The sequence below is a fragment of the Lissotriton vulgaris genome, chromosome 7 (assembly GCF_964263255.1).
Source record: "Lissotriton vulgaris chromosome 7, aLisVul1.2, whole genome shotgun sequence".
In the NCBI taxonomy this organism is placed as follows: Eukaryota; Metazoa; Chordata; class Amphibia; order Caudata; family Salamandridae; genus Lissotriton; species Lissotriton vulgaris.
In genome coordinates, this window is record NC_141695.1 from 1,764,018,829 (window position 1) to 1,764,035,297 (window position 16,469).

The 16,469-nt window shown below is 44.4% G+C and overlaps 1 protein-coding gene across 1 annotated transcript in view; it reads right to left on the bottom strand.

The window, feature by feature from the left end:
* Nucleotides 1–16,469, bottom strand: part of LOC147706612 (cell adhesion molecule CEACAM1-like) — a 135,643-nt gene that overhangs the window by 74,392 nt on the left and 44,782 nt on the right. The window contains exons 3-5 of the mRNA XM_086933101.1: nt 9,298–9,363; nt 2,402–2,539; nt 2,232–2,320 (exon numbers count right to left, since the gene is read on the bottom strand). Coding sequence (XP_086789227.1) covers nt 2,232–2,320; nt 2,402–2,539; nt 9,298–9,363 — 293 coding nt within the window. The remainder of the gene's footprint in view (nt 1–2,231; nt 2,321–2,401; nt 2,540–9,297; nt 9,364–16,469) is intronic.

Sequence of the window (16,469 nt, forward strand, 5' to 3'; positions counted from 1 at the left end):
TATGCTGCCTACTAGAATGTTTATTATGTATCTTTCACACCTTAGAGTCCTTTGTAACATTTCCTATATAGTGTTTACACATGTATGACTGATTGTCTCTGTGTAATATGTGTGATGTAAAGTGCTCTGACACCCTAAACTGGTATTAGTGGTGCTGTACATTTTCTGATACTTTATTATTTTGCCATTTTTACACATGCTAACAGTCTCTGCAAAGATTTTTCCTTATTAGAATCAGTGGAACATACAACTGAACAGGGCGAAATGTGACCAGTCAACCTTTGAGAGGGCCCTCCACTTCACAGCAGCACAAGTCACATATTTTAGTAAATTTTGATCCATTTCAGCTATAATCAATTAGTTAAAATCGCTAGATTATGCAGCAGATTATGTATTATGTGGCAAATATGGCAGAGCCATAATTATGTGGAAATAATTTACGAACTACAATATTTTGCTATGTATGCTTGAACTGCTCTTGTGGAAAAAGGGACGAGAAGTGCTGATGACGGAGAAGCCATGGCTGAGAGACAAATGGCTTGCAATTCCACTTTTAAGGATATTTGGGAGATTCTGTGATTGGAAACATATTCATCTTTGCGACTGTATTTTAATGTCAATAACTCATATTGTTGTGTAGGAATCTATGACCCTAGTGTAAGTCTCACGATTCATGCCCATATATAGGTATAAATTACCCGATCATTATATAGGCATAGAAATCATTACCATATTTAGACTAAGCCTATGCAGGCCAAATACGGCATGGCTACTTCCACTAAGTTCCGAGAATCAACAACGATTTCTTAGAGAAACCCGCCTTCAGCAGCTAGGGACTTCCCCTCGCCTGAATACTAATTTATCTAGGAAATCATGGAGTTTTCAAAGAACTGAGTCTTTGAGTGACGTTATTATGTCCAATCATACGTCAAACTTGGCACCTTCAAGGTATAAATATGCCTACATTTGCCCTGAAAAAAACACACGGTGGTTTGAAGCAGACCGACTAACTACTTGCCTGACGCCCTGCAGCTGCAAGTGCCGAAGGAAGCAGACCCTCCAGCTGACGCACTGAGAGACGCTGTCTTTTCTCCTGCCAAGAAACCCAGCTCCAGTGTTTCCAGGCTACCCTTGCGGGATGCTGGGAAATCGAGTCCTGAGAGAGAGATACATTCTAAAACCAAGGTACGGAGCTGATTAGACCCTTAAGAGAATTCTTGGAATAGATTCTTGGCAAAGAATACTAAACTTAAGCTACACCTCACTTACTTCTTCCCTTGTACTAGACTTAGGTTAGGTACACCGAGGTAGGCGCATTTTAGATGCACCAGTTGAGTACTTTTAGTCATTGTTTTATCATTGTATGTATTTTATGTATTTTATGTATTTTATGGCTTAGAAACCATATCATGCTTTTACAGTACTACTTTATAATACTTATCGTACTATATGCCTTGTACTTTATAACCAGTATTACAACTGTAGCAGTACATTTCTTATGATTGAGAAACAAGACTGTTCAATAAATACTTTTTATGGAAAACGACCGTCTCTCTATTTCTCAGCACCACTGGTGAAACTAAGCATGCACGATTGACCAAGTAAAATAGCTATCTATTGTTTCCGCAACTCTAGAGATACGTTTCTTATTCTTGGGAAACAAAGTTGACATGTTTATGCAGTTGTCAGTAACTAATCCCTTCTTGTGAATTCGAGAAAGTTTCTAGTGACCTCTGAGCTAGCTGGCACTCACAATTAAGTTTAATATATTCGGTAGAGACCTAGTCGACCCCAGTCCTACGTCTAAACTACAGGATATATTATTCCAATGCGCAGAGCCTATTGGGAATATAGGAACTACACTACAATATTAAACCTTAAATAAAGATGTGTATCCATTGGTTACATTAAATAACGTAATAAGCTGGAACCGGTTAGTGAAATGGGAAATAAATATTAAAAATTAGGATATTTTGCTGTTTCTGCTATACCTCTGACTGCGCCCACTAACCCAATCCACAGGTTATTCCCGCCCTCTAATTCTCCGTCCACAGTTCCCCTACTTTTTTACTCCCACTTCAACCTCTGCTGCAGCCTGTGCTTGGCTATATGTCTGTTATATGTACATACATCTTTATGGTAAGAATGTGTGTTACTCTTTGCAGTTTGGGAGTAGGCTCTTGGTTACAGGCTGTACATAGGTATTAATAGACTCATTATAATGCACTCACTGAAGCCTGTGCTCGGTTTCCTTTCTCCTCATTCCCATAGTTTACTGCAGGTTCATAGATGACTCTTCGGCTGCCACCGGAGGTCGCACCTGAAATAAGAGAACACATTATATCGCACCTGCTTTTTCACTGCTTTAAACTTTGAAATGGGACTTTGAATAGACTCTTACCTTTTGCTTTCTTTGCGCGTCTCTCATAGAAGAGAACCACACCAAGGACAGCGACAACAGAACCGAGAAGCATCCCTGAAGCCACCGCCAAGGTGACCCGCCAACAAGAACAGGAGACATCTGAAGCAGGAGGAGCCCCTGAAGAAGAGAGACAACCTGGGAGTGTCAGGCTCGTCCAGCTCTTGTCAGATGCGGTTAAACATAGAAAAAAGAGGAATAGAAAAAGGAGTAGAGACGAAAAGGTCTAAGCGATTCTTTAAACACACAAGTATTTTGGATTAAAGGTTCTGAGCTGGTTATCGTCACTTCTCAACAGCAGTATATAATTTGTCAAATTGTGATTGTTGAAATGGTTTTAGGATTTGCATTATTAGGGAAAATGTTTCTGAATAATGAATTTAATAATGGGTCCAATCTGGTAATATTAACCTCAGATGAACACACTTGAAATTAGTTTAATATAAAGTATAGCAGTGTGTTTATTAATGTACTTTGTTGCCACATTTTGATGAAATGTCTATTTTATTTAATATGGATGATGTTTTCTCTTCACTCCTGTTACTTGTCCCCTCCAACCCTTTCTATATATGTATATTTGCCTATGCAGCTTTGCAGATGAAGACTAAATTATGTCATTGTAAATTTCCTAAATATGCATGAATTATGAATAGGGTTGTGCCAGACTCTTAACTACTCAATTCTAAGTTCAGTAGAACATTGTTAGAAATGGGGTAGCCAATTCTACGGGGGTAGCATGGTGCAGAGCGGGCAGGCCAAACTCCTGGGGACATGTGTGAAGTATCCACGCAGTACACACAGGCGACACGCAAGGCACACTCCAAAAAGAGACCACACCAGATTAGATGAAAAATAATACCTTTTGTATTGGGTCAAATATGCAATAGTAAACACAATAGTCACAATGCTGCCCCATCTGGCACCAGGGCAATATATAGAATGGAGATTATGTACAGGGCAGGGCCAATCGGGCCGCTGCCAGAACCATTACGCAAAGATAGAGAATAAAGGAAAAAGGGAAGTCCATCTGTGTCAAGGCTGTAATAAAGAAACAAAGCATTGTTATTTGGCACAAAACACTAGGCAGGAAACACAGTGTGCATTAAAATGGCATAGAAACTTCAGCCCTGCCCACCTGGGAACATAGGCGTTCAGCATCAACATCAGGGATCCTCCTAGGCATCCACCTGTGGCCTTAAGAGCTTTAGGCACAGATGCACCAACGCGCACACTAGGGGAAACAACAGCACATTTGCCGCACATACATTAGCATAAATCCTGCATAATCTTATGCAGTAGGTATCAGGAGCATGAATGCATTAGGAATCAAATCAGGAGCAGGGGACTGAGTCCTAACATAAGTCCCACCCTGCGTTGGGCAAAATCCTGGGAGCTCAGGGGCATCAACCGAAGGAAAAACCCATTAGGCACATTAGTGTAAGTCACATTAGTAGGGGGCATAAAACATTAACAGCCATCAGTCATTGAGGGAAAGCGGTAGCCATTATAAGTGCCATCAGCCTTGCAGGTTAGCCTTTGGCGCCACAGTGTCTGGGGAAAATGGAGTCCCTCTTCTGGACTCTGCAATTAAGAGTGCCCCACAATGTTGAAGCTGCCCTCCGTCAACCAAGCAGGCAGGGGCGAATCCTACACGTCGGGATTCCCTCGTAGCGCTTTAGAATCCCGGCGCTGCAGACGTCTGCTCCTCTTCTTCTGGGCACAGTTGTAGCAACTTGGCAGCAAGCAGAGCACAGTCAATGCAAATGAGGCACTCCGGCAGCACCACAATGCAGCACAAATGCAGGGGAATTGAAATATAACGCTTTGACAGCACAGCGCTGCAGGCCTCAGCTCCTCTTCCCCATGCACCCTGAATATAGCGCTTACGATGTGCTCAATCCCACCAGGGCTTCAGGGACGACAGGTAGCGCTCCTCACTAGCAATGCGAAAATAGCGCTCACGAGGCGCTAGGTAGCTGCCACAGATTAAGGGTTCCACCTAAGGACATAGGGCCCACGCTCCTCTCTTCTCACTGGCCATCTACATATAGCGCTTGGGCAGTACAGCGCTAGAGTGCAGGCAGGGGGAGGGTACAGGTAGTCCACATGGACGGCTCACTAGGCGCTAGGTCCCTCCAGCAGACTCAGGGACAACAGGTTGCGCTCCTCACCTCCTTCTGGGCGCAGTCAAAGGTGCTCCTTGGCAGTCAGATAAAGTGCTCTCCTTTTCCAGGCGCAAGGGAGCAGTCAGGGCCCAGGTGTAGCGCTCACGAGGCGCTAGGGCAGGAGAGCGGCAGGCAGTGCAAGGCCAGGTCAGCAGTCAGTGGGTACTCATCAGTTCAGGACAGCAGCTCCTCGGAACCATCATCCCCTGTAGCGTGGCACTCCTCCTGGTACAGCAGCCTGAACTCCAGCAGCGGGCTCTCCCTGGCCCTGTGGACAGTGGAGGGGTACAGATGGGCTCAGGGGCCAGCACACAGGCCCATGCGGCGGCACCTCATGACAGAGTGTCCCCTCTCAATCCAGGGCACCTTCAGTCTGAGCACATGGCATCTCTACTGCTCTACAAATACCAGAAAGGCTGGAAGCTTCTAGAAGGTCCCTGGCAGTTCCAGCCTCAACTGTCACTGTGGGGAATATAGAGCACCTTGTCACTTCAAACACTAGACCGCTAACCCACCTCAGTCAGGCAGCACAAGCAGACAGAAACGGCGTCCATTTTATAAGTGACATTTTACAAAGGTGCATTTCTACTATGGGGGTTAAACAGTGCACACGCCATTGCATTACATTACACTTGACATCTCACTCCACACATGGCCTTCACATTTCTTCACCATGGGGGAGAAATCCTAAAATAGGGGGGTGAAAAGCGGAACATTTTGGGAAAAGGGCCAAGTCCGACAAACATACTTATTCTAAGCTGTATTATATGTGGTTAATATTTGTGATTGTTTTTCAATTATTCCACACCATGATTAGCTGGTAAAACAATGCAGTCTTGAATCTCAATCACTGCAGACTAGTATAGGAGGCTGGCTTAGTTTATGGTGCTCACTTACGGAAGTGTAGCACCCGGCACTAATCCTTACATCCCTTATGGTGATTTAAGTGGTCTTAGACAACCTTAGAAAGCTCTTTAAGTGGTAGCTTTGGAGAATAGCCTCCAGGCTTAGTCCAGAAGGAGTGCAAGGCAGCTTGTTTTATCAGAAAGTAATCTTACTTTTATGGATTAAATTAAAAAGAACCACACAATGTATTTATGAAAATAGATATTTCTTATAAGAAACTCACTGACACATACAAACATCTCCAACCCGGTGAATTACACAATGCACACAATACTTTGCAAATAAAACAGGTAAGTAGCACAAATACACAGTGGTCGCAAGGGGGAGACCAATCCATATACTAAAATAGTGGAATGAGAACCACGACTCAAGTCAAGACTATACCCAGAAGATGTAGAAGTGCTGGGGACCCAAGGAACAACCCAAGGTAAGTAACCAGAACCCCACGGAGGCTGTGTGCAGTGTGGGAACATGACCGCATGCTCAATTCAAGTAAATGGGTAAGTCGCTGTTACAATTTTAAAGAAGGAGGACCCTTCCCAGTGGTCCATGAAGAATCCCAATGGAAGACAAAACGTTGAGGAGCCACCCAACCCATGGATACCCTAGGAACCAGGACACCTACATCAGGGAAGCCGGGTGCATAGATGCGAAGTGGCGTCGAAACCGCTGTCAAACTCAACGGAGGATTTCAGGAAGATGCCGCTGGAAAGTGTCAGGTGGAAACCATAGGTGGGTTCACGATAAGCAGTACCTGCAAGCAGAGGGAGAGAGTTCTTGCCACTCAGAAGTGACCAGGAGGCATGGATGACAAATGCCCACAGATATCGGGTGGGGCAGGAGAGTTGACTGTGTCCTTGGAGCTGCGGCTGTGTGGACCAGGCAATGCTATGGAACACCAGGAGCTGTTCACAAGCTGACTCACATCAGATGTCGAGAGTTGAGGGGTCGGTGTCCGTCTGGAACACCAACAAGCCTTGGCAACTGCAAAAAATTTGACAAGCGAAAAAAGGTGCAGTGTCGGGATCAGCAAGGTCCAAGAGACTCACAACAAGCAGGGGAGTCAGAGATGGCCCGAGCAATCATGGGATCCCACTGGAATCAAAGGAGACCCTCAAGAGGACCACCAGGATGGAGTCACCGGAGTCACAAGAAGACCTCGAGCAGTTTGACAAAGACACAGGTCCACAGTGCAAGAGATGTGGTGAGGAGGAATATCTTGGTCACAGGAGATTATTGAGGTTGAGGCTACTTGGAGCCCAAAGATCTTTGAGGAAGAGAGCCAATAAGCATTTGCAATGACAAGTTAACATGATGCAAATTGGTTCAGTTCCTGCAGTTCTAACAATGGATACTGGCCTCAAACTCAGTGAGAAGACAGTGCAGGCCTTAACGGAGTTGAAGAGCCACCACCTGTGTTGCTGAGCCTTTCTGAGTCAGTGGGAGCCCAGGATCAGCAGACTGGTCAGATTAGTTTTGGTGCCTGCAGATGCAGGGAAGTGACTCCTTCACTTCAAGAAAGATTCCTTCAGGTGTCTTGGATGGCCACAAACCTTGGGAGGATCCTATTTGAAGCACAGGCACAGACTTTGCAGCAGACGATGTCCAGAGTGCCCGGACGGTCGAAGCAGAAGTGCTGTCAGATCAGGTTTGGGACGGTTTGGGATGGTTTGGGACGATTAAGGGATCCCACCCAGAGGAGGGGCTGGACAGTGGGCAGGGTACACCCATGTCCTTTCTCCAGTTTCATGCCAGAGTGGGAGTCAACGGCTCTCAGAACTGGTTTGAACTGGAGTATGCAAGGAGGGCACCAAGTGTGCTCTTCAAGCAGTCTGAGTGGGGATGGTATGCATCCCCACCCTGCCCCAACACACTAAATCACATCTGCGAGGTGGTCACACCTCCATGTGACAGGATATCTATTGTTAAGCCTTCCCCTGCTCATGCTTGTCTCAGCAGCAGAAGGGCAGAAACATGTCTCTGGTCGCTGTCTGGTCTGGAAGGCTGGTACCGGGATCACTGCGGGCCTTACAGAGGTGCTTTACAGTGCCTGAAATCATAAATCCCACATCGTTCACGGTGTGGGAGATATGATTCCAACATGTTTGATACCAAACATGACAGGGTTCATTACTGCCAGTTTAGAGATGGTCATTGCGTAATGACGCATGGCCCCTCTACATATCATAATGGCTGATGCACTTACAACCCGGGAAAATGGACTACGAAATTTATAGGGTTGTCCCGCTCATGCAGAGGCACCCTCACACTTAGAACTGAGCGCCCTGCCTACAGGATTAAAAGGACTGCTTTATGGGTGACTTATAGGTTTTAAGTGGGGTTCCTAGATATAGGAAAATCTATATCTACCGTAAGTGGTGCTAGCACCAGCTCACACAGGCTGCATTGGCAGGCCTCAGTAGCACAGGTTGAAGAGGTAACAAGGTCACAAATCCTTAATAACCAATTTTAATGAGCTACCAATCTGATTGAATTTCAGCCCTCAGCAGGGGGACACCCCTTACCCCCTTGTTTAAATAGAGAATAGAGAAGGTTGTGCTAGGGCTTGAAGATTTTAATCTTTTCTTCTTTGGAATAATTCCAATAAAATCACATGAGTTGGTGCAGAACGTGTTTATTAGCACATCAGAGTGAACAGCCAACACGTGTTTCACCCCTAAGCGGCCAGCAGGCCTGGGGCTTCCTCAGGGCGATATTGTTATACTTATATAATTCCAACTTGTAGGGCCTGTAGTCACAGTTTGATTGGTCTCTCATGGGTGGCATAATACATGCTTCACCCCATGTGGGACCCCTGGGGTAACTATGCCTGAATACCTCGGTACCATGTACTAGGGACTTATAAGGATACACCAATGACCAATCTGGGATATACCTAAGTACTCACCATAACTCATTTAGGGGAGAAAGCACAGAGGCGTGGGTCCTGATTAGCAGGGTCAAAGTCAGACTAGTCAGAAACAGCATAACACCAGGCGAAAAGTGGGGGTAACCATAAAAGCAGAGTCTACTTTCCTACAGGCATGGATACCTTATGCGGACTCAAAAGGTATGGGGGCCTAAGCATGAAATACCCCAAATAGCCAATAAAGGGTTTGGCCGGTGGGTAGTGGGGGGGGCAAAGTCAGCCCCCCCCCCCCTAAAAAAATTACTTTTTTAGGTGAGCCAGAAGACGTTCCTGTCTAGTAGGGGCTATGTCTATTTATTGGGAGGCCTTTCCCTTCTGCCGGAGATGCTGTTGGTTTCCTTTATGATTATATCAATTATAATGAGATGACTTTCTTTTTCTAACAGGGACTCTGTCCTCTCCACTTATAATTTAGCTGTTCACTTGGGACTTAGAATAATTGGATTTCTGACTATGTATTATGCATTTGAGACTTCACAGCATATTTTGCATTACTCTGTACCCCTTGATTTTGAGATTTTGTAGTAAAACCCTTTAACTATTCCTGATCTAGAACTCAGTTACTGAATGTACCCAGTTATTTATTTATACTTGGCTAGATTAATATTAGGTGTGATAATGAGGATGAGGTTCTTTATTGATAGATTGAGGATTGAAGTGGAATCACTAAAGGTAAAATTTGGGATGATCTGAATTTCTGAGTGCCTAAATTTTGGGGTGTTGGGTGCTGCTCCTCATACTAACAGGTACATCTCAGTGCTTATCAAGTGACTAAAGGAGACATGAAATTCATGCTTCACCGATGACAATCACATATAACATGCAACACACAACCCTTGTTACACAAGTAATTCACTCCAAACTTCACTCTGACCTACCTCTCTCCGGAATAAAGACGATCATCGGAGTGGAGGTCCGGATGTTATTTCCACCAGCTTCAGGCACTACAAAGCAATCACAAATTCATTCTATAAATCCTTTGAGCACTTAATTGTGAAGTGCATCACCAGGCCCTCTGATTTCTTATCCTTGGAAACAATTTCCCTGCTCCACAAAAAACATTCCTTCTTTCCATCAGTCATTTTAGGCCCAACTAAAGGTTCTAGTCTATATCCAACCTAACAGTTCTGATTAACATCTGCAACAGTTGTGTCAATGACATACTGAAAACCTTCCTCAAGAAGTGATCATAGATAAGGAGTCTTTAAGGTTCAGGTGTATGGTTTGTCAAACAAGGGAGTCACAATGGGTCCCATCACCAATCATCTACTGTGGCAGCACCAGATTCGGCAAGAATGTGTCATTATCTGCTCACCTAGGAAATGATATGATAATGATATAAAGGCTTTTGTAGCGCGCTCTATTACTAAGAACAGTATCCTGGCGCGGGAAGGTGAGAGCAGAGCGTAGGGTACGTGGAAGGACAGAAGAAAGGTGGTTTACAGAGTGATGTTAAACAGCTGGGTTTTCAGTCCTTTCTTAAAAGCCATGATGGTAGGAGCAGTCTTGATGTGTAGGGGGAGAGCATTCCAGGCTTTTGCGGCTCTGACTGCGATGGATTGGCCGCCTAATCTACAGTACTTAAATTTAGGCACAGACAGTTGGCACTGATTGGCAGATTGGAGGAATCGGTTAGGAACATAGAGAGTGAACCTTTTCCTCAAGTAGACAGGGCCAATTTGATGAACAGCGCGGTAGGAGAGGACAAGAGTTTTAAACATGATCCTATGAGCAACTGGGAGCCAGTGGAGGCTGCGAAGTAGGAGGCGAACACTGGAACTCTTGGGAATGTTTAACAGGAGTCTTACCGCTGCATTTTGTATGACCTGAACACGGTGGATCAAATAGGCCGGTAGCCCGCAAAGCAGGCCATTCGCGTAATCTAAACGGGAGAGTATTAGAGCGCGTGTAACTGTCTCTTTAGCCTCTCTGGGGAGGAGGGGAAAAAATTTACGTAGGGTTTTCAGAGTAGAGAAACAGACCCGCGTACGTTTTTATGTGATCCTCAAATTTGATGTCATTTCCAAACCAGACTCCCAGGTTTTTAGCTGGGCCGCCAATAGATTTTGGACAGGGCAAATCAGTGGGCCAAAGAAGGTCGCTAAAATTATCAGGGAAGGAGCCATACAACAGAACCTCGGACTTGCCTTCGTTACATTTTAACTGGGCAAGTGCTAGCCATCGGAAAACCGATGATAGGCAAAGTTGGGCCGCCGACGTATCCAAATTGTTCTTAGGCCAGGTAAACAGAAGTTGGGTATCGTCGGCGTAGGCCATAATTTTTGCCCATAGCTGTTCTGCTAAGTAAATTAATGGGGTAAGATAAACGTTAAAAAGCAAGGGGCTTAAGGTGGAGCCCTGTGGGACTCCAGTAGCGAGTTTCTTTGGGGAAGAAGTGAAGGGAGGCATCCAGACTTGTTGAGTCCTATTATCTAAAAAAGATGTCAGCCAGTCAAGTGCATGGCCGGTAATGCCAATAGTGGCTAATCTGGTAAGTAGGAGGGAGTGGGGTACCGTGTTGAAGGCGGAAGAGAGGTCTAATAAAATCAGAACCGCTCTGCCACCTCCGTCCAAACACGCCCGGATAGCCTCAGAAATTTCAACTAGGGCTGTTTCAGTACTGTAAGCAGCCCTGAATCCTGACTGTGCTGGGTGTAGTGCCTGAGAGGATTCGACAAAATTGTCCAGCTGTTTAAAAGCGATCTTCTCGCAAATTTTGGCTAGAGCTGGCAGTAATGATATAGGCCGATAGTTGGAGGGAACGGCAGAATCCAGCCCGGTTTTTTTCAAAAGTGGAAGCAATTTTGCTTGCTTCCAACAAGCCGGGACGGTTGAGGTGAGAAAGGAAAGGTTAATAATTTGAGTGACCTCATTTTCCACTGTTTCCGCTAGTCCCCCGAGGACTCTAGCAGGGCAGGGGTCAGAGGGGGATCCCGATTTCAAGGCCGCAAGGACAGCGATGATGTCAGATTTAGAGGACAGAGCAAAGTTAGCAAACTGTTCTGCAGGTTCCGGCACCGTAGAGGGGGGAAATACAGGGGGGGGAGGGAAAGCTGTTACAGACAGGGAGCAGGTCATCCTGAATTTTGGCAATTTTATCAACAAAAAACACCGAAAGCTCTTCGCATCATTGCTCAGATGAAGGCAGCAAAGGTTGTGCGGCACATGGTGAAACAAAGCTTTTTACGATTGAAAAAATGTCCTTGCTGTTGTTATTAGCTTTATTAATTCGTCCTGCATAGTAACAGCTCTTGGCAGATCTGATGGCCGCATAGTACTTTTTTTGCGCCACCCGTAGATCCTTCTTTGCCTCAGGCAGATATGCTTGTCTCCATACCCGTTCGAGTTTCTTGCAACCCGATTTAAGTTCACGAAGAGTGTGTGAAAACCAGGGTTTGGAGGGGGTAGTACGAAGTCTACGGACCCCGCCTTTGTTTACGGAGGCAGCGGTCCCATTGTCGACCCATGTATTAAAAGCGCTAACTGCCGTCTGAATTTCTAAAGGTAGTTGTGGACGGGTAGCAGATAGGCAATCTGACAGGATATCTAAATTGATCTTCTGTGCGTGCGCAACTTGGGGACCGCTCTCCATGGCAATAGCCAGGGACCAGGAAAACCTAATCAGCTTATGGTCGGACCAAAATGATTAAGAAAAGGGGGTGGTGATGAACAGAGTGTCTGAATTAAGCAGACCACTCTTACCCAGTCCAAAGAGCAGGGCTTGATCCATCACCGTTATGGTCGGACCAAGTCACTATCTCAGGACAGGCCATGGCAATATCAGACCAAATCTAGGACGTGACCTCCCATGTGAGTGGGTGCCACAACCCACTGTTTGAGCTGGGCCATGGAAAGACCTTCGTTTAGGCGAACGGCCTCCGGAGAATCCAGGCTATCAACATGGATGTTAAAATCCCCCAAAAGGAGATACCTTGAGTATCTTAATGCCCGTGGGATTATAACCTTACGGAAGTGTAGCACCCGGCACTAATCCTTACATCCCTTATGGTGATTTAAGTGGTCTTAGACAACCTTAGAAAGCTCTTTAAGTGGTAGCTTTGGAGAATGACCTCCAGGCTGGTACACTTGTATTGTATTGTATTGTGGTATACTTATATAGCGCAGCCTGTCACCACCAAGGGCATCCTGGCGCTTTGACCCATAATCCAGCACAAGCAATAGCTCAACCTGTCCTAGGAAAAAGGTAAGTGTACCAGTGTACCTCCTACGGTAAGATGAGAATTAAATGCTAGGGAGAAGTGGAGCACCTCGGCGTCAGCCAGCTGATCATGGGGGTCGTGGGAAAGAACCCATTGCTCCCTATAGACCGCAGCAATACCGCCTCCTCTGCCAAGCGGGCGATCCATCCTTGTGATTTTAAAACCCCGTGGGATGGCAAGCTCGACTGTTGGGGCACATGTGTCACTAAGCCAGGTTTCAGTAATGAAAAGTAGGTCCAACTGATTCTCAAGCAACAGTTCAAAAATATCTGCAGCATGCTTGACCAGTGACCTAGCATTAATCAAACCTGCTCTAATGAGTGAGGAGTCTACATGACCTCGAGCATGGTGATTTAGAGTGGGTTGGAAGCGGAAATTACACACATGACATACCCGAGATGCACTGTCTGTCACTTCCCAAGAGTTATTGCACATACAGTTCATGACATTCAGTGCAATGAGGCGGTCGTGGGAGTACAGAACATTGGAGTTAAAAGGCATCCGAGGTACACCGACAGGAGGGCTGGCACTGGGCACGTCCGGGACACGGACGGGCACAGACGGGCCCTCCTTTGGCGCTCCTTCGGCAGTCGGTGCGCCGGCTGCGCGTCTTAAAGTGCATAACTACTTATAGACCAAGCCCCTCCCTCAGCTGGACCGCTAACTCGGGTCCCGCAGGGTCCGGGCCTCACTCAAGATGGCGCCCGACCTAGCCCTCCACAACAATCGGCACCTGGAAGCCGCGGTGGAACGGGGCACAGGGGGACCGGATCACAGAGCACAAAAGGTTTTTAAAAGATATAAAAGGACACAATTACTACACCACAATTTTTAAAATCAATTGCATGTAATTTTATAAAGGACTCGGTATTACAGTGGGGTACAAGTTAGAGCAGAGGAGAGCCCTCGCAATCTGCTCGCCTTCAAAGCGGGATATCGAGGTGCTGCCACCACCCCAAACAAACGCCCAGGCCCCCGAACACCAAATCTACTTATAGACCAAGCCCCTCCCTCAGCTGGACCGCTAACTCGGGTCCCGCAGGGTCCGGGCCTCACTCAAGATGGCGCCCGACCTAGCCCTCCACAACAATTGGCACCTGGAAGCCGCGGAAATTAATGTTTTTTTAAAGAAAACATACTTCTTCATCCACTTGTTCAAACTGTCCCCATGCAAACTTTCATCATAAGAGAACTTGTCCTGGAATCTTGCCAAGTGACAATAGGTATGAATTTACTGCCCTTCTCCCTAGAACAGTCTCAATGACAGACTAAAGTTTGGCCTGATAAGTCAAACTCTGGTGAGACAATCCACATTTCTAAAATGTCTAAGGGGCATATTAGCAAGAACCTTGTTAAAATTATCGCCGTTATAGCGGCAGGAAACTGCTGCTAAAACGGCGATAAGGGGCTTGCTAATATGTGTTATAGAATTCCAATAGAAGCCCAGGTTAGATGTCCTTCACATCTAACCTGGGCTAATATTGGAATTCTATAACACACATTAGCAAGCCCATTATTGCCTTTTTAGCAGCAGTTTCCTGCCGCTATAACGGCGATAATTTTAGCGAGGTTCTTGCTAATATGCCCCCATTTTCGTTTTACGAACAGATTCTGACTCTTTTGTCAACTCGTATTGGCAAGAAATAATAAATAAGACTATGCTAGTGGTTGGAGATCCTATTTAACGGAGTGCCGAAACACTTTTAAGTTCCCGTCTTTGGGACACTTGGACAGAAACAACATTGTTTTAAAGCAGATGTTAAATCAATCAACTATCTTTTTATCATTTTTATTGGATAAGGAGGCGATTGCAAAAAAAGGCATGCTCAGTCTGTTATTAACTCGTACAATAAAAGAGAGCCCCAACCCTATTTAACCTCCAATTTAAAACTGGTTTTAAGGGCTAGATATCTTCTGTTAAGATTTGGCCGCTATCCAACAAAGGATTGGACTCCGAGATTAGTACAAAATTGTCAAACACAAAATTGTAGAATATGTGGTTGTGTCAATGAAACTCTATTGCAAATTGTATGTATTTGCTCTAGAGTGCGACAAGAGAGGTAAACACTGTTAAACCCAGTTTTTTGGGGGAAATAGGAGTAAGAACGTGCCGCAAACCAATTATTTTGTGCTTCTGAGGGCATACCACCACTTTAACAACTCATTTTGTTAAGTTTATCCTTATTGCTGAGAAGAAACTGACCCAGGCTGATGTTTTGCCTGTGTTACAGGAATAATAAATGGTTGTATCATTAGCTTTGTTGTTGTATTAGTTTTGTTATTGCACTGGTGTAAGATGGGTGTCAGTTAAGGTAAAACCCTACTGTTGTAATTAGTAAAGCTCATTACGACCAGATATTAAAGTTGGCTGATCTACCCAAAATGAATCAAATAATTTCTATGTACATGCTTTTATGGTGATTTTATTGCACCGAATTAAGCCGATTTTGACTTTGACTTTTATTCAGATTATTCCAATTGTAACTCGCTCCTTTAAAAAAAAATTTAAGAACGAAGGCAATATTTATTTGAATTTATCAATGTGTCCTCCAATGGATAGTTTCTGAAATTTGTTCTGAAACATAGGTTTCCTTGTATATGATCCTAATAAAATGCTGTGAAGCTTTCAGTAGAGACACTTTATAGATTAAGTTATTTTTTATTATTATTATATATGATGTCCATATCAAGTATAGCTTGTACGAAGGGATTGCACAAAGGCACTTCAGTTACTCGGCTGGACCAGGCGGCTAAGATTGAAAGCATTGAAGTTTTTATTATTATTATTATATAGAGTGTTTATATGATAAAATGGACGAAACATTACTTTTATGATGTTTTATGTGATTTCAATAGTCCAGTACGGTATGTCATCCCTCAATTATCTTGAAATTGGTAATGCATCTGTTCAAAAATTATTTTTGACGACTGTTTTAAGACGTGTTGCGTTTATTCTCCATGATTGTAATGATTTATAATTATAGGACGATAGAGACTTACATACGACTGATGCACAAAGGTTTTACCATTTCACTGTTGTGGTTTCCGGCATGTTTTTCTCTGATTTTAAACGCTCTCTCTACCATTTAATGCTCTCTTCAGATTCTGAAATCCTCCAGCGAATCCTCCTCTTGTCAATCAGCCCAGGTCTCCCTCCTCTCTGGCAGATGACTACCACAAAGCATCAGACAATGCACTTGAATATCTAACAAAGAATCAAGTATTGAAGAGAACCAAACTGCCACATGTGACCTTATCTGTGATCATTTCCGGAATAACAAAATCCTCGCCACCCCTCATCAATGACCTGTGAGTAACCAACGTTGTGGAGAGACAGTTCCTCTGCGCCTTAAATTTGTGTATTTAATATCATTATTCAGGAAGAAATCCATCAACAGTTACAAACTACTGAATTTAAAAAGGTTGATATTATGTCTAAAACGTTGAGACATTACATACAGTGGGGTAAATAAACTTTGTCAAATTGACACTTATTTCAAACAGTAAAAACACTTTTATTACATTACATTTGCCTTTTAAATGCCCACTCTATGCATTAACACTCCAAATTTTCAATCCAATTCTAAATTATCCCAGTAAATATATGGCAATGAGATATAGTGTATGTATTTATGCAACACATTTCTACCCAAGAGTAATGGAGAGTTGTCGACTAAGGTGTTTGTCATGACCCTTAGGTTAGTTCCATCATTTACATACCGATTACGTACATTTTGCCCCATCCACACGACATAACAGTATTACACAGGTGACCTTTTTAACCAGTAGCTTACTTCTGTCTCTCCAACATCGGGCTCTTGGTACCATAT